The sequence below is a fragment of the Rhodamnia argentea genome, chromosome 3 (assembly GCF_020921035.1).
Source record: "Rhodamnia argentea isolate NSW1041297 chromosome 3, ASM2092103v1, whole genome shotgun sequence".
Lineage (NCBI taxonomy): Eukaryota > Viridiplantae > Streptophyta > Magnoliopsida > Myrtales > Myrtaceae > Rhodamnia > Rhodamnia argentea.
In genome coordinates, this window is record NC_063152.1 from 16,356,177 (window position 1) to 16,375,125 (window position 18,949).

General features: G+C 38.1%; 1 protein-coding gene across 2 annotated transcripts; it reads left to right on the forward strand.

Annotated features, from left to right (window-relative positions):
- Positions 1-6,015: 6,015 nt before the first annotated feature.
- LOC115757142 (nucleolar complex-associated protein 3-like) lies at positions 6,016-12,427 on the forward strand. 2 transcript variants are annotated; one of them, XM_048276411.1, is made up of 13 exons: positions 6,016-6,381; positions 6,562-6,746; positions 6,847-7,040; positions 7,594-7,802; positions 7,905-8,007; positions 8,277-8,440; positions 9,040-9,178; positions 9,270-9,446; positions 9,537-9,673; positions 10,021-10,335; positions 10,759-10,844; positions 10,939-11,036; positions 11,716-12,427. In XM_048276411.1, exons 1-13 carry the CDS (start codon positions 6,230-6,232, stop codon positions 12,205-12,207), a joined length of 2,451 nt encoding a protein of 816 aa, XP_048132368.1. In that variant the 5' UTR covers positions 6,016-6,229; the 3' UTR covers positions 12,208-12,427. The 2 variants fall into 2 exon arrangements, with proteins under 2 accessions (XP_048132368.1, XP_030553118.1); XM_030697258.2 differs by having other exon boundaries at positions 6,018-6,381; positions 10,705-10,844.
- Positions 12,428-18,949: the final 6,522 nt, after the last annotated feature.

Sequence of the window (18,949 nt, forward strand, 5' to 3'; positions counted from 1 at the left end):
TTGCCTATAATATATGCTCCCTTGTGCCTGACCCTTCGAAATATTAAATTGCAAGCCTTAACCATGATCTTATGGAGTGGGATGGCAATTTAGTATAAGATTTCGTATTCTGCCCTTTGGCGAGAAGGGACGTTGATATCTTATACCACTATTCGTATACTAGGTCAAATCCTCGAGAATGTAGCGAATAAAATCTTGCTCTAGCCCCGATCTTCGGGAATGGGAAGATTTATCGGAAAATCGGATTTAAAGGTATATTATGGGCATTTTTGTTTAGTTTTGTTCAAATTCATCTGTTTCAATTCAAAAATTCAAAAAAATAAAAAAAATGGAAAATCCAAAAAAAAAAAATGAAAAAATCCGAAAAAAAAAAAAGGAAATCAAAATCACAAATCATCAATCGGGAAAAGGTATTTTCATGAAATTTGGTACCGAAAGGGTGTTAATTAAAAATTAACATAATCAAGTCCCCGAACCCTAAATCTCTGGTTAGCGGAAAATAAAGTATTCTCCCGTACTTTATTTAGGTATCTAATCTACTTACCAAAAAAGATTAGTGGCGGCTCCTAAATTAAAAATCAAACCTAAGTTGCGAATTGGTAGGGCTTGGGAGAGTCCGTATTAGGTTAGTTAATTCATCTAATTAACCTAATAATCCATTAACCTAAATTAATTTTTAGGTCGCGACAGCCCCGTGGAGTCTCTCCCCAATTCGCCCGCAAAAACTTTAGCTAATAAAGGTTCACTTGTGTCTTGCAAAAACCATTCCTATTGCAAACTCAAAATCATTTTCCAAACGAGGACCAACCATGGAAAAGCCATTTATTATCCGATTTAGTCAGCACTACACTCGGAATTATGGATCCGTACGGGCAAAGGTCTAACTAGCATAGAGTCTTTTAATATTCAAGTAGCAAGACCATTACATTACAAAGGATGACAGAACAAAAACCAACCATGGAAATATAACCATTCTTTTCTAAAAGAAGAGCTAAAATCAGTCAAGAAAATATTCTTTATAGCCACCCCCACTTCATTCTTACAAAATTGAAACAACATCAAATTCCAGTTAAGTTCTACCATTCCCATTCCCCATCATTAGTTAACAAGGAATTGTCAAATACTATTAATGCTACGATCGAACCAATCATACATATCAGAATATCAATTTGATGGCAATTTCAAAAGATCAAACACATGTGTAGATAAATCCCTTTTCATTTTTGCTATTCGAGGGGTGTGCTCAAGTTAATTATCATATGAGTTTATGCAAGCACAATAGGGAACTAGTGAGGAAATGGTGTCGTGGCCTTGCGCAATCTTGAACGTATACCCAATCTTGTACTTGCTCCCAATGAAGTTCAAGAACTCGAAGCTCTTGTCAACGGTGGTCACCCGCCCCTCGGCCTCCGCCTCACTCCCTTTTGGGGTCGCAGCCCCGTTCGGCTTCACTGCACCCTCAGCCTCTACTTTGATGGCAACGGTGAGGCAATGGTCGCTTGACAAAAGCCGAAGTAGCCACAAGCGCGGGGCAACAAAATATGAGAGAAAGCATTCTCTTGAAACCACAATCTAGTGCTCAAGTAGGTCGGAGAAGCAACGCAACGAGCTTTGCGGAACTGAGGAGAGAAATCGACCGAAAATTTTGAAGAGGGAAGAGGTAACGTGAGTTTCTTGAACACGAGAGAGAAATCACCATTAATGCGTGCATAAAAGTAGCAGGGGAAATTTTTTAAAAAAAAGCCCCAAATGCTCTCATTTTCTCAATTAAGGGCTTGAAGTGGACTTTATTTTAAATAAGGCCATGAAGTGTCATAATTGTCTAAAAAAAAGGGCCTGAAGTGACTATAGTTATTTCAAATAAAGGCCTGACCTCGCCGACCGGTTGACCGGCCAAATTTTCTAACCGATCAAGTGTATTTTGGTAAAAAAATATATTTAATATATTTTTTAAATCAAATTAAAATAAAAAGTAAAAAAAGGGGAAAAATCAAGCGAGGAGGACTACCTCCCATCTTTGTTTCTTCTTCTTTTTTTTTTTCTTTTTTTAAAATCTCTTAAAAATAGAAATGGCAAAAATAAAATAATAAATTACCAAAATGCCCCTAATTAAAGTGACTTAAACCCTTTTTTGAGACTAATGTAGTCACTTTAGTCCCTTATTTGAAACAATAGTCACTTTAGTCCCTTATTTGAAACAATAGTCACTTCGAGCCCTTCTTTGACATGATGAAGGCACTTTAGATCCTTATTTGAAACAATGTATACTTTAAACCTTTATTTGATAAAATAACAGCACTTGGGCCTTTTTTTTGATTTTTCCCAAGTAGCAGGCTACTCAAATGAACAGCGATGGAACATAGAAGAGAGAAAGGTTCGTTCGTAAGCAGCAGGTCTATTCATGGAAGCAAAATTTCAAATAAAAAAGGAAAACTAAAATATGTTTTGGAAAACCTACCTGGCGTCACGTAGACACATTGCTTCACGTGTAGCTTCTTCATTGGTTGGGGTGCACGGTGACGAGGCCCTCCGGGAGGACCTAATATTTTCTCTTTAAATTCAGCGTGACGTACTTTTAATTTCATTCTGCATAAGGGATGCTGATTTGGCAACACTTAGAAAACAGTAAAAAATTAAGTCTATTTATTTCGCGAAAAATGTGGCATTTCTAAAAAATACTTCCAACAAGTTATTTTCTAGAAAAATGACGATACTTTTCAATGTTTGGATAAAATCTAAAAAGAAACTAGAAAATATTTTCCGTCGTTTGGTATGGAAAATTTGATTTGATTTGATTTTTCTCCGTGCACTCATTTTAATAATTTATTTTTATTTTATATTTTATTTTTAAAATTTTGAATTTTGATTACTTTTTTCTTTTTTTCTTTTCTTTTTATTTTTTAATTTTTCGTAATCCTTTTTCTTTGGCATGTTGCTGGTGAGGTGGAGCCTCGGGCCTTGCCGATAGGGCAAGGCCCGAGGTGTCGCCGTTCTCTAGCAGGGCTTGAGTTCCACCTCTTGGCCCATAGCTAGGCACCGGCCAAAGAAGAAAGAATAGAAAAAAAATGAAAAAAAATAATTTTTTCATTTTAAAAAAAATCAAGAATAATAAAAAAAATAAAAAATAAATAAAAAGAAAAGAATGTGAAGGAGTGGAGAGAGTAAAGATGATGGAAAATGTTTTCCCCTTATTGAAAAAAAGAAATCACTTCCCCCCTTTTGAATGTGTTCTAGAAACTATTTCCTTTGACCAGTTCATTTTATGTGAAACAAGCATTAGAAGAAAAACATTTTCCCGAAAGAAAAATGCTTTTTGAGAAACCATTTTTTTTAAAAAAAATGGTTATTTCTCCTGTGTTTTTTGATATGTGACCAAAAACGTTTTTCAGTGTTTGGATCTCATTTAAAAAATTATTTCAATTTCATGATTTTATCTAGGACAATTTTTATTTGAAGTTTTTGCATATTTTTTGTTTTATTTTTTTCCCTTCTTTCTTCGTTGATGGCCGGCTACGGTGACCGGTCATAGGCGAGCACGAGCTCACCCAAGGTCGGCGAGCTTCAAGTCGCCAACCTCTAGCCAGCCGGGCAAGCGCCGAGCTCAAGGCCTTGCTAGAGGTTGGCATCTATGGTTGGCGACCGGTTGAGAAAGAAGAAAAAAAAGTAAAATAAAAACTAGAAAAAAATAAAATTAAAATATTACTACATTAATATGAAACAATATTGAAAAATTCAAGAGTTGCAATTCTAGAAAGTATTTGTACCTCTTTAAATTTAGGAATTTATTTTTTTAATTTTATGTATGAATATTTCATTGATCGGAAAATATTTTTCTGTTAATCAGTTATTTTAGGAGAACCAAACAAGTGAAACTCGAAAAATTAATTCTAGAAAAACACATTTTTTTTTTTGAAAAACGGACCTTGAAAAAAATCAAAGTCAGAGAGAGTCGCCCCCACCTCGTCGCCGAAGGTCGTGTCTTTCTCTTCGTTGGTTTTTTTATTTTATTTTTTTCTTTTTAAATTTTGGCTGTTCTTTTTTTTTTTATCATAATTATTTGGCCTTTTCTTTTCAGTTTTTCTTTTTCTTTTCTTACGGACGTGGCGCCACGTGAACACCATTTTTACGGATATTAAAGAACGACGCATATGCACAACTTCTCGTCGGAATTTCATCATTTTGAATTTTGAACCCTATCACGAGAAACTAATGATGATGTGATCTTGTCATTCTCACTTAGAAGGTGCACTCGCAATTTGGATCCTTAGCTCAAACCAGATTATAAATTGATAAATCCGTTAGCATTTGGATAATGGAAAAGTTAGTCGATTGATATAAATCATTTCCATGGATCGAACATAAAAAAGTTTAGATTGAGAAAAACACCCGACAAAATTATAGGAAAAACAACTTCTGTTTTTAGCAAAAAGGGAATCGTTTTTCTTGGTTTCTTATTCTGCGTCCGAGTGATACGAATATATCCTTCTACGTCTATTTTTCCTATTTCTAATCAATTTCCTTTTTCTTTTTAAATAATATCCATCTATTTTATTTTCGTAAATCATTTCTACTATTTCCCGAACATACTTCCTTACTGCCCATGTTTTTCTACATTTTCCAAAACACATGTTCATATATAAGATTTACAAGTACGATTTAATAATCTCTTTGTAATTCGTATTATTTCAATGGATTTATTGGAATTAACAAAGAAAGTGTGGATTCCAGTTTATTAGTTGTTACATGTTATCTTTTTAATCATACAATTGCCTTTAGGAAATTAAATTATTATCAAATAGTATAAAGTCAGTTTTTTTCAACTTGTTTTTAGCGTGGACAAATACCAAAAGATGATTAATTATCTACGGAATCGAATTTTCTGGAATATATTTTCCGACGACAAGAAATTTCGGCGAAACAATAAGAGCCTCTAAGTCATGTCGAGTTGTTTGAGCATATGGACGATGCAATTTTACTAGGGGGTCGCATTGACCCCGATCTTGACCCAGGATCCGAATCGGACTAGATCGAATAGGCCGATTCCGAGCGGTTCCCAAGGGATCGGTTCGGTTTTACGAGGAATATGGGCTCGTTCTCTATTCCACGTGAACAAGAACGGTCGTTAGAATTAAGTAGAGCCGGCAATATGGGTCATATGCCCATTTTTTGACTCATTTTGAGAAGATCCCACTCTATATGGGTAACTCACTTTTTTTTTTCTAAAATGGGATAAAATGGGTTGAAAAAACTAAAGTCCAAAAAACAGGTTAAAATATGGGTTATCTTTTTGACCCATATTTTAACCCATTTTTCAACTCTACGTCACTCGGAAAAAGGCGAACCCCGCGCTTTGGAAGTCATTGGAGTCTTCATCTCTGTTTCCTTCTTCTTCACCGAGTCCGAGAGTAACGAACATAGCCACCTGTGAGCATCTAGCTTGTCCGGAATTCGCTGTTCAATCTTTACGCATCTAGAGGCGGTGACATGACACTTTGCCGCCGGATGTACGACGAAATGCCCCAAAGAGACGTCGTGTCGTGGACTGTCCTCATCACCGCACACACGAAGGTTAGGAGGTTTGATGATGTCTTGACGGCGTTCGAGCGGATGTTCTTGCCTGAGTTAAACCTGAATCGGGTGGTCACGATGGTGAATGTGTTGGCCCCTTGTTCGAGTGTTCGTGAGGTCGCCGGCCTCCGACGGAGGAGGGAGGATGAGTCGTAGAGTGGGAGGAGGGAGGAGGAAGGAGGAAAAAATAAAAAAATAAAAAAGGGAAACGAAAAAATAAAAAAGGAAATGCTTAAAAAATACGAGGTCGGGTATGGGTCGGGTATGGGTTGGGTTGGGTTGGGTATGGGTCATAAAATTTGTATTGTATAGAAATGGATCAAAAGGGGTTATATGGGTCAATATAGGTCGGACCATATTCGACCCGATATACCCGTTTGACATCTCTAGAATTAAGTAAATTTGTAAAAGGTTTGGGCCGAAAAGCCCACTCTGTACTGCAGTTTGTCACCGTTAGCGATTGGCAGTGGCTAGATTCAAGGCCCAGATGTTCGAACATCGCAATTCGATCCATCAAACTGGGCGTTCTTCGTCTTCTTCGATTTGCAGAGCGTCGAATCCCCGAATGACGAAGAGGGTTTAAGGCTTCCTGGGTCGAACCATCCCTTAAAACCCTACGCCGGATTCGCTGTCGGGTTCTCTCGGTTGGTTTTGGTTGGATATGGGAAAGCAGAAGATAATACTGCCGCCGGACCTTCCGCCGGAGGTGTCGGAGGAGGAAATCCAAGTCTCCGATGAGGACTTGCAGTTCGTTAACGACAACCTCGACTACGCCGGCTTTGTGTCCCGTCTGGATACCCATTCGATCACCAAGTCAGTAATTTCCTCCCTCTACTTTTTTGAATCGATCTTGATCCAATTAAAAAAAAAAAAAAATGAAGGTGGTACCCGATGAACCCATTTGGAAATTCCCCTGTAAAAATTCGTAGACACAGTGGGTGGGTGTGTTTTTTGAATAACCCTGAAACACTTTGTATATCTGCGCTACGCAAGGCATGTGACGCGAGTGGCTGACCTGAAAGAAGATGCTCTCGAAGCTCTTTATGAGAAGAGGTTGAAGAAGAAGAAGGCCTTGCAGAAAGACGAGGAGGAGGAGGAGGAGCAACCCGGGATTCGAGTGGGTCATGTGGATACTCTGCCTGTCAAGACCTTGGACGGCCAACTCTACTATCGCACTTGTATTTGCACCTTCTTGCTTATAGAAACATAATTACACTCTCGGCTCGATATGGACTTGTGCTAACTTTCATGCCCTTTTTGTCTATTGGAAAAATGCAGTGTTAAACGCATCGAAACCATCTGAAGGTGAAGGTGAAGGAGAAGAACGCACAAACGAGACAGATAAGGGTGTGGTGAAGCTCACTAAAGCCGAAAGGCGAGCTAAGCTAAAAAAAAGCAAGAAAGAAGCTAAGAAGCAGACGAAAGAGCTGCCTCAAGATGAAGTGAAAGACAACCCCCAAAGAGCTGTTTTGGTATCGCATCACTTCGTCCACCCCTGATAAACTCCATCTTTTTGGTCTTTGCTTCTTGTCTTCTCGAACTATCCTTTCGTCTAATCTTGCCCCTATACTTCTTAAGGGGCTGGAAATTGAACACTTGCAAAAATGATGGAAGGATAAGCAATGCATTCTTTTTATTTTTTTTTTTGGTAAAGATAAGCAATGTATTCTTTTGTCCCCCTTTTCTTTTGTTTCTGATTATGTTTTGGTTGTTGGTGAGATGCAGCATGCCCTGGAGATCCCATTGTACTTTTTAGTCGTGTAGCATCTCTTTGGAAGTCCCTATACCTCTCTTCTCAACGTTTTGCTTCTTATTGTGTAAAACTTATGCTTGTATTGTGGGATCACTTTAGCTTGCTTATACTGATTTGTTGGTTTAGATGCAATGAAGATTTGGACCTGATATTATGCTTGCATGTTTAGCACAAGTTTGCTAATATCATAGTACTGTTCTTGTAACCTATGTACAGTACTTTAACTTCAATACATATCTTCTCATCTTTACACAATGTCATGTTTTCTTTAGGCTGAGTTGAAAGAGGACGTCACTGCAGAAGAGTCATTTGAAACTAAGAAGTGTAAACTTGCAGAACTGGGAATTGCTCTGCTTGCTGATCCGGAGTCTAATATTAAACTTCTAAAAGAAATGCTGCAGATGTGCAATGATGGCAATCATGCTATTGTTAAACTTGGGCTTCTATCTTTGTTGTCTGTGTTCAAAGACATCATTCCTGGGTATGTGGCATAGTTTATTTAGATGTGATGTTCACAGTACATCTACTGTCCATATTTTCCCTCGGATCTGCCTTGATGTTTTCCTCTGTTGTGATATGATAGTTACCGCATTAGACTTCCTACTGAGAAGGAGCTCGAGATGAAAGTTTCAAAGGATGTCAAGAAGATGCGGTATTATGAATCGACACTTCTGTCCGCATACAAGGTTTTACTTGATCTTCTTGTGATTGTTGATGAAATGCTATCATCAGAAACAGGACATAAAATCACTGCAAGTCTTGCTTAACACATTCCGGTTAAAGCCAGTGTAATGTCAATCATTGTTGAGCTTATGGACAATCCCATAGGATAAGCGTTTTACCTTATTTCTTTTGTGCATGGGTGCTTTTTGGGTAGTAGTGAGACGAGGTTGATCTTGAGTTTGGTTTGATCGAATTTTACTTGCTCTAAGCTAATTCAAATTTTATTTAACAGGCCTACTTGCAGAAGTTGATGGTTTTAGAAAAGGTCTCCTTGTATCAACATGCGGTTGTTCGCTGCATCTGTACTTTGCTAGATGCTGTTCCTCATTTCAATTATCGCGAGAGCTTGGTTGAAGTTGTTGTCAGAAACATAAGTTCCTCTGATGAAGTCATAAGGTTTAGCCATGTCTTTTTCACTTCTCGTTATACTTCTTATGTTAAGAAGCTATTCAGCTATCCAGTTTGCAATGGAAATAACTTTTGGTGGACAAGCTGGGGGGAAATGTTGAATAATTGAGAACTTTGAAGAGTTAGTCTTTTGCTGCTGTGGTCATTTGGGCACAGATTTCTATTCTCGTTTTATGAATGGCTTGTGGACTTCTGTGATTGATGAACTCATAAGATCACCAACTGTAGTTTTATCTATAAATTTAAGTTATTGCTTGCTTTTGATTTAAGTTCCCTGCCCACAAGAAGGGAAAGAAATGAAGCATTGCCTAGCAGTCATTTAGACATGCGAGACTTCTGCTTGTGGCTACGTAAATCTGTGAGCATGTGCTGTGGTATGAAGTGATGCGTGCATTGTAAGCGCAATCCTTTTTATGTTAAAGTCTGAATTCTGGATAACATTCTATTTATCGTTCCTTTTTTCTTTTTGGTATGGACATAGAACTTCTGTGGTCATGTTCCTTGAACATCCCTTGGCATGTATTTGTTTCTCCCCTTTTCCACCCTACTCTTCTCTTGAATAAAAGATGAGTATGGTATATCATCAGGAAACTTTGTTGTGACACGATTAAGTCACTTTTCACAAATGAGGGTAAACACGGCGGTGAAGTTACTGGAGCTGCTGTTCGTTTGATTGCAAATTATGTGAAAGCTCATAATTGTCAGATGCATCCTGACTCTATTCAAGTATGTTCAATAGGTCACTATTTTTAGCTTTCACTTTTAAATTACTTTGTTACCCCTCCTCTCTGTTATAACTATCGAGATGCTTTTTCAGGTACTTATGTCTCTGTCATTTGACGAGGATCTTGGTAGATCTGAAGCACCAGATAAGGATAAAAAAGTTAGAAATAAGAAATATAAGAAAGGAAACCGATCGGAGGAATCAAGCCATCTACAACCGACCGATAGAAAGAAATCTAGGCAAGAAATGATGTCAAAAATGAGGGATGAGGTAGGCATTCTTCTGCGATGACAATTGACTACCTTCTCTGATTTTCTGCTTACATTATCATACAGTTGAGGTGCTTGGTGCTGTAAACAGGTTGCTGCTGATTATAAAGCAGCTAGTTTCACTCCAGATATTATGGAGCGTCGAAGGATGCAGTCAGAGACACTTTCTGCTGTATTTGAGATATATTTTCGTGTTCTGAAGCACACTATGCAGTCAATTGTGCCCAGGTGATTTCATGCGTCAAATAATTTGTATATTTGTGACACTATAGAGGAATATTCAAACATGAAAGAGTATATTGGTCTTGGTGCGTAGTACTGTGTCAAAGCAAATGTTTTATCAGACACTGAAACTTGGGTTTCAATATAGGTCAGTTCTTCAGATTGACATGAGAAAATTCATAGGACGAATCTAAGCTGTGGTTCTCAATTATGAGTTATGCTGTCCATTTGATTTGTCGGTTTTATTTTTCTCTATAATCAACCTAAAATATTTGCTTAAAGTTGAATTTGAAATTATCATTGTGGATGATGTCTAACGGAACATCACTTCATTCTTTTTGTTTGTTTCGCAGACCTAGTGGAGATACTGGTACAACTCATGTGACTGAGGCTCACCCACTCCTTGGACCATGTTTGGATGGTCTAGCAAAATTTTCTCACCTGATGGACTTGGATTATATGGGAGATCTCATGGATTACCTTAAAAAGCTTGCATGTTCTGGTGGAAAAACGGACAGTTCTGGAAAATGCCTGACCGTCTCGGAAAGACTTCGCTGTTGCATCATTGCTTTCAAAGTGATGAGGAACAATCTCGATGCTTTGAATGTTGATTTGCAAGATTTTTTTGTTCAGCTATACAACCTCATACTTGAATACAGGCCTGGAAGGTTAGCACTTCTATGTTGAGTGCTCGGTACCTTGCTCTTCTGAACTCATTTGCTCATGCACTGTCAGTTTGCCCGATTTTTTGATAAACCACAGTTGTAGATGCAGATGACTTTGTTCGGAGAAAAAAATAGTGATCTTTTTATCATGACCAACAGAGTTTTTTATCATATAATTGCTGTCAAATTCGTTTTCTGGACTCATCTGCCCATGCACTTTTGTTCAAATGACTTTCTTTTTAACCACAGTCCTAGATATTCAGCAATAGAAACACATGAAAGCAATAGTGACTTTTTTATAATGACCACCAATGGCGACAGCGTCTTTCTCCCTTTGTACTGTTATTCATTGATGCCTGATGTCTAAAGCAGAGATCAGGGTGAGGTGCTAGCTGAAGCTCTAAAGATGATGTTGTGCAACGATAGGCAACACGACATGCAGAAGGCTGCAGCATTCATAAAGCGTTTGGCCACGTTCTCGTTATGCTTTGAGTCTGCAGAGTCCATGGCCGGTACCCTTCTTGGTTTATGCAATGCCAGTTATTTATTTTCTGTTGACACTATGATTATCATTTAAATTGGTTACTTGTTTGCCCTTACTTGCAGCCTTGGTCACTTTAAAGCATCTTCTCTTAAAGAATGTAAAATGTCGGGTTTTGTTGGAAAATGATCCTGGAGGTGGCTCAGTATCAGGTTCTGTTGCGGTAAGCGATTTACTACCATTCAAAACCCATAATTGATGCATGATATGTTATACTTAAAATCAAGATATATGTGTAGTCCCGAAATCAGGAAACGTCTACTCATTATGATTGAGTTTTTTCCTCATGTCTTGTACCAGAGTAACATTAAGTTTCACCATTAGTTCCAAGCGCAGTGCCCCTGGAGAATGTTGTAGCTTGCTGCCTTAATACAGATGTAGATGTTTTTGGAGCCTTTACCTCCATTTTTTGGTTTAGATTGTAATGGTTTTTGCTTTGCCTAACGACCAGAGTCTGCCGGAGAATGAAAAGAAATCTGGAACTTTTAATAAGTGTTCTTGTACAAGATGTGGTTGCTCAATTAAATTTGTTGTTGCTTTTTAGTTCCATGTTTTTAGTTGTCATTGCAAATGTATAGTGCGAAGCTATGGCGGCTGTCTTTCTGACGAGCACTGTGTGAGCTTATCTCACATGCTCCCAGCCTCCCAGGCATAGTGATGTTTCGCCATCCACATGACTAGAGTGCACTCTTTTAGACTTTGCCCTTTATTTATGCTCTGCTCAATAGAGGACAGTTTCTTGCATGATTCTCTCATATCTCACATCATTAGTTTCATTTTTCCCCTTTGGATTGCTGAGTAAATTACGAACAATCTCTCTAATAGCAATTACTGTTCTGCAGAAATATCAACCTTATGCCTCGGACCCTAATCAAAGCGGTGCTCTAGCTTCCGTGCTTTGGGAGCTCAACCTTCTAACAAAACATTATCATCCAACAATTTCAACTCTGGCTTCGGGCATCTCTAACATGAGTGCTGCTCCGACCCAAGCTTATCTCTCCACGCTCACTCCTCAGCAAGCTTTTCGGGACTTATCACTTGAACGGGAATCCTTCAGCCTGAAGAGCAATGCCGCGAAGTCGAGCAACAAGAGGAAACGTGGCAGTGAAGGAGTGACGGCATCCAGTGTCGACCGAGTTCTGGAGAAAGCAGGTTCACTCGATGAAGATGAGGTGAAAAAGAAGCTATCGGAACATTATACGCTTCTGCGCGGCGTGAAAGAGAATGAGAGATTGAGGAGTGAGTTGGATCGTACAACAAGGGCGCTCAGTTTATATGACGATTACAAGAAGCAAAAGAAACAAAAGAGAAGGCGAAAAAACCATGTATCCTGAATCGATAGGACGGCCTCTGCTACTGCCTACATGGTAATTTTGGTAATGATTCATTTTCCTTTTCAAAATTTTGGGTCACTTACTACATCCATCCATCTTTTTTCTGCTAAATATTCATATTCTCTCATTACTATTCAATTTAGATCCCCTAACTGTATTCACCATTTTGGGATATTAAGAGCTGGACAGAATCAGCAGATTTTTGAGAGGATAAAGGGGTGGGGCAACCCATTTCCTCGGGTCGACCTGATTATTAGTATCATTGGGAAGCTTAACAGCTAATGTCGAATAAACTCGAATAGTATTTTAAGAATTTGGAAATGACAACGCTCCTCTAAGTAGATATTACGAATTTTCAGATTGATATAATTATGTAAGGCAGGAAATGTATCATCTGAAGGAGACTAGTTCGATTTAGCGCTATATAATTCAGCATTGGAAGAAAGTCTGAAGTTTCAACATCTCCTCTACCGTTCAAAACCCTATTCTAAGTTAAGGATTAAAGCTAATAATATGGTTAAAATCGGCGTCCTGAAGCGAGTAGAATACGACATTCAGAGTGTAATTAGATGGATCTCAAAAGCTCAAGAATTTCCGTGACCTCTGCTACAGCTAAAGCTACGGTTTGCTTAAGAAATCGTATGACGAAGTTCAAGTGTCGAAATGCATCCACATCGGAGTGTTGGAGCGCGCAAGAAGACGTGGAGAACCGACCGACCGAAGATGTCGTCTACGTCACCTATTAAATCCTATTCTTGAAGATGGCAGGAGGTCGATGAAAGATTTCCAAGAAGTGAAGATGGAAAATGTTCTATGTATGGGGAGGATGAAGGATGCGCTGATGCCCTCGGTGCTGTTGGATTGAAGCGAAGATCAAGGTTACGTTGGTTTGAAGCTTTGTCCAAATGGAAGTGTGTAACAGTGCCTGGGGAGGGTGGCCGGACTTCGTAGAAAAAAAGAAAAGAAAAACAAATATAGAAAAAAAGGGAGAAAAAAGTTATAAGACAATATTCAGAAAATTATTTTGGCGCCGTCCACCTTATGTGACACTGCCGTCGTCCACGTCGGTGAGTTTGGCTGAAAAGGTTGAATTGGCAAATTACCAAAATATTTAGTCCTAAATTGATCAATTGAAAAGTTTATGACCTAATAGATACAAATGTAACAAATTTAAGACTATTTTTAAATAATTTTCTCAGTAGTTTGCTTGAATATTATATTGCTAAATACAAAATAGAAAACGAGAAAAACAATTATGGTGGGAAAAGTACCAAAAAAGTTATAAATATATTGCATTGGTACCAATTCAGTCTTAAACCTTTAAATTGGATCAATTTAGTTATAAACTTTTTTGCATTAATATCAATTCAATCCATCCGGTCAATTTTTGGCAGATATTACCGACATGGATGCCAATCATCGCCTAGTGGCCGGAGGGGATTCTTGGTGACCCTCGTCGACAAAAGTGGAAAAAATTGAAAAACTATTTTTTTAAAAAATAAAAATGTAGTTTTTAAAGAAAAATTATTTAAAAATGTCCACGTCAGCAAAAACTGCGTCACGTAGGATGATCGGTGTCCACGTCGGTGATTTCCGGCTAAAAATTGATCGGGTACTTTTTTGGTATTGTTTTCCCAATTATGGTATATCAAATACAACCATTTTTGCACTTGATTTTCCTTTGCAAATAAAGCCATTATCTTTTTTTTTTTTAAATGGGTACTGTCAACGATGGGGAGTACATACCAAGTCAACAAAACGGTCTAGCCTGACAATTTTCCCTAGTGGGCAAATTTCCCACTATGACACATTCGTTTCTCTACATCTTTTCCTTTGCTTGCTCCTATACTATACACGTATTTATTCTCTTATGAATCTTATACCAGTAGCTACGACATATGGGTGTGATCGTTTTCGAAACTCTTTCTGCTAGATTATAAGTCCAGTGCCAAAGGAAGGAGTTATAAGTTTAATATATAACGATTTATATTTTTCGGCTATATATCTTGCTGTCAGTTCATATCGGATATATCAAATAGCCATCTCTGATATTGTGAAATTGCCATCGACCATTTTATCGATCGAAATCGTTAACAATCTAAACCGTCCATATTTCAAGTTCCACAAATAGTTAAGTAATAACCTAAGGAATGCATGTGGCCTCTCATCTAGAGGAAAGCAATCCCAGAAAATCATAAAAAACCTGCCATTGATAATACCTCTGACAATGGAAATGTATGTACTATTTACAGTAGGTAGTGCAAGTCTATCCACGGCAATAATGAACATGACCAAATACTTGCATATTTATATGCAGCCTTTCATCAGTTGGCCGTCTATGCCCTAGCCACTTGATAGTCTCTGTCTATGCGGAGAAGTTGCCCCTTCGATATAAAACCTGGTGATGCCAGATGAAAGGCAGAACCGTGGATCGTGTTTCCCTTCCTCGCAAATCACTTTTTGACTTGCATCCAATGATCATGTCTCACATGGTCCGAACTTGCAGCCAGGCGTTGGATCAGCGATTTACCAGAGATTATTTTCAATTCTCCGAAGAAGTTCGCTGCTTAATACGCCCTTCCTCGTCTCAGGGGGTGCTTCAACCTTGCACAAGGCATCCGGATGGTGGGAGGGCGAAAGAGAACCGATGCGGGCAAACTCCTACATAGGCAACTGAGAAAATACTCTGCGGCTTGGTTGGGTTCCTCTCTTGGCAAGCTAACTTTTGGGGATGAGTTTTGCCAGCCGGGCCGGCCAGCAGCGTTAACGTCCAAATTGCTGTAGTCGATCACCGTTTTCATGAAGGGCTTGGCCCTCATGGACCCGCCGTCATCTTCCACCTCGCGGTAGCGGTGGAGGTAGATAGTTAGGGGCTCAGCGTATTCGTTGAAGCCGAGCTTGCTCCTGGCCCAAAGGACGTCCTTGGCCATGATGGTCTTCGCTGCTTGCACTGGCACTGGTTGTTGGCCTCCCCAGTGATGAAGCTTATGTGCTCCGACAGGCACTCTTGGATCGTCTCCTTCGCGTCGTCCTAGATCTTCGTGAGCAGGGGATGATCTTGGTCATGATCCTGACCAAGTTTGCGTTGGGTCATTATAACGCATCAACATGGTATTAGAGTCACTCTTCGGGGGTCCATCTTCATGGAGGAAGAGAACATGGGAACAAGTTCATGGTAGATAGATTCGATTTTTTGTGTATCTAGATTAAGGATTGTATAAGGGCTGATCTTTTTTGTATGATGTTATGAGTTTTCCGTAATTACATGAATTGTTCACATCGTCTTTCTTATCACAATCTTATATTGCGTTGCATTTCAACTTATATATGCTCTCGCTCCCAAAGCATTCTCAATTTCAAGTACATGTTGTGATCCCAATGCAAAAAATGATATAATTTCCGGTTGTTTTTCCTTGAAAAGGATTACGTTCAATTATTAATTACTATGCTAAGCCGACGAGTTCCACATGGAACAAAATGGATATATGTGGGAAACAACTCCAGAGCGGAGGTGAAAAGCATAGGCACCTGCCAATTGAGTATGCGTGGTGGTCGCACCTTATTCCCGCATGATGTGCTATGCACCCCGGAAATTGGTCGGAATTTAGTTTTAGTGTTGGTGTTGGTTAAACATGGTGTTAATTTGAATTTCCATAATAATGGTATTGATTTATTTTCGGGAACAAATCTATATGGTTCTAGTTATTTTCTAGATGGTTTTATCGTTTTAGATGTTAATGACAGTGGTGTTAATATCGGTTATTCTCTATTTACATCTTCCGAATCAAATGATAATGATGTGAATGTGTGGTATGCTAGACTCGATCATATTGGCCACCAACGAATGAATAGATTAGCCAAAGAAAGCCTATTAGGCAATATTGAAAAATTCAATTTGCCTATATGTGAGCATTGGCTAGTGAGAAAAACAACACAAAAACCATTAGGAAAATGGATTAGAGTTGAGTTTTCGTTGCAATTAATCCATTCTGACATATGTGGTCCAATCAATGTGAAAGCTATACATGGGGCTGTTTATTTCATCACTTTTATAGATGATTATATTCAATTCGGATAGATTTATTTGATTTCTCATAAATCTGAAACATTATATTGCTTTAAAAAGTTTATGACCTTAGTGAAAAATCAATTGGATAAGAAAATAAAAGTATTGAGATCCGATCGTGGTCGAGAATATCTATCTGATCTGTTTAGAAATTTGTGTGAGGAAAAAGGAATAGAAAAACGATTGTCTATTCCCTACACTCCTCAACAAAATAGTGTTGTAGAGAGAAGAGCTAGAACTCTATTTAAAATGGTTAGGTCTAAGATGGCGTAGGCTAATCCGCCAATCACTTTTTGGGATGATGCTTTGTTAACAGCTGCTTATATACTTAACCGAGTATCTTCTAAATTAGTTACTTCCACTCTATACGAATTATGGATGAATCAAAACTCGACTTGAGTTTCTTGAAACCTTGAGGTTGTACGGCCTATACTCATGAATCGTCCTATAGGTATGGGAAATTGGGTCCTAAAGGCAAGAAAAGCATCTTTATAAGATACTCGGAAAAGTCAAAAGGGCATGTATTTATAGGTGGGTAGGAAAGTGGGATTGTAACTGAATTTGAATCTATGAGATACCACATTCTTAGAGAATGAGTTTCCTAAAAAGGGAGAAATAGGTGAAGACAATTCCCTATTTTAAATATTAGATAATGATAATGAAGCAAGTGGGAGCAACGTGAGAAGTAAAGAATTTGCTTCGAACCAGTCTCAATTCCTAACACTTGATGAGACAATGACGTTGTTATCCGATCCGAGTGGGAGCATAATGGAAAATGAAGTACCTAGGGTATAATCTTCTCCACAGAGAACAAGTCACAAAAGCATTCCTCGTCGACACTTTGAGATTGAAGGGGAAGCTTTCATGGTCGCTTCGTAAGTTGAGGATGAACTAGTGAATGTAAATAAGGCTTTCACTTGCCCTAATAAGGAAAAGTGGATACATGCAATGGAAGAAGAGATAGAGTCAATGAGATCAAATTAGATTTGGGAACCGGTTGATCCTTCGATAGGGTGCGAAGCCATTGGAAACAAGTGGGTTCTCAAAATAAAGTGAAAGGCTGATGACTCAATCGAAAAATATAAAGCTCATAGCGAAAGGGTATAATTTATAGGAAGAAATTGATTATGAGGAAATTTTTTCTCCTCTAGTAAAATTTACCTCAATTCACCCGATTCCGGCAATAGTGGCAACTATGGATATTGAATTACATTAGATAGATGTAAAGATTGTTTTTCTCAATGGAGAATTAAAAGAAGAAATCTACATGAAACAACCCATTGGGTTTGTTATAGAAGGCCAAGAACAAATAGTGTCTACTTCTAAAATCTATATATGGCTTTAAGCAGTCTTTAAGACAATGGTATATAAGTTTTCATAATACTATAGTAGCATATGATTTTGCAATGATTGATGAGGATCATTGCATATATATCAAAAGATCCAAAGATCATTTTGTGATCATTTCATTGTATGTGAATGATATTCTGATTGCCATAAGCAATATAGAGATTGTTCAATAGTTAAAAATTGGTTATCGTCCAATTTTGAAATGAAAGATACGGGTGAAGCCATGTATATTCTTGGAGTTAAGATTTCAAGAGATTGTTCAAAGAGGTTGTTATCTCTCTCGTAAGAGACGTACGTAAGTAAATTCCTTAAACGTTTTGTATGCAAGATTGTAAACCCATCGACACTCCTATTGTAAAAGGTGAAAGTTCAATCCGCAGATTGTGTCCTAAGACCCCACAAGAATAGGAACGAATGGAAAATGTTTCATATACTAGTATTGTTGGGAGCTTAATGTACGCAATAATGTGTACAAGACTTGACATTTGTCATCTTGTTGGGAGCTTAATGTACGCTATAATGTGTACAAGACCTAACATTTGTTATACTGTTGGAATGGTGAGTAGATACCAAGCCAATCCAGGTCAATCACATTGGATTATCGTCAAAAGGATTCTCGGGTATCTAAAGAGTACAATAGATTATTCACCGACTCATCACGAAGGAGATCTATGCCTTGAGGGCTATACCGACGCTAATTGGGTAGAAGATTTAGATAAAAGGAAATCTACCTTTGGGTTTGTATTCTTACTATGCAATGTCGCAATATCTTGGAGTAGTAAGAAACAAACATGTATATCATTATTGACCATGGAAGTTGAGTTTGTGGCTCTGACAGTAGCAATACAAGAGTGTGTTTTGGCTTAAGAGATGTTTTGATCAATTGGGTGTTGATGTGGATGCTGCTAGTCCTTTATTAGTTAATTGTGATAGCCAGACAGTAATAACTTACACTAAGGATCCCAAATTTCATTGCAAGACCAGATATATAGATACAAAGTATAATTTTGTCAAAGACATGACTGCATGAAAGGTTGTGAATGTTCGGTATATATCTACATATAGTATGATAGTAGATCCTTTGACCAAGCCGATTCCTAGAGATGTTTTTCTTGTCTATGTAAAGTCCTTGGGATTGTACAGAAGTTGAAATACTAGATATTTGTATTTTTTTTCAAAGTTCAAAATCAATGGTATTTATTATCATTATTGATGCTTATGATTTTAGTTGACATTTGCCCATATCAATGCTCAATGCATTATATTGAGAAAGTATATCGGACAGATAAGAGATGAGACGATTTCAAGCTTATTAACTAGGTAATA

Coding starts and splice junctions, on each gene's coding strand:
- LOC115757142 (XM_030697258.2), top strand. CDS start 6,230: ATGGGAAAGCAGAAGATAATACTGCCGCCGGACCTTCCGCCGGAGGTG. Junction 10,336..10,704: donor CTTGAATACAGGCCTGGAAG/GTTAGCACTTCT, acceptor TGTCTAAAGCAG/AGATCAGGGTGAGGTGCTAG. Junction 11,037..11,715: donor CAGTATCAGGTTCTGTTGCG/GTAAGCGATTTA, acceptor ACTGTTCTGCAG/AAATATCAACCTTATGCCTC.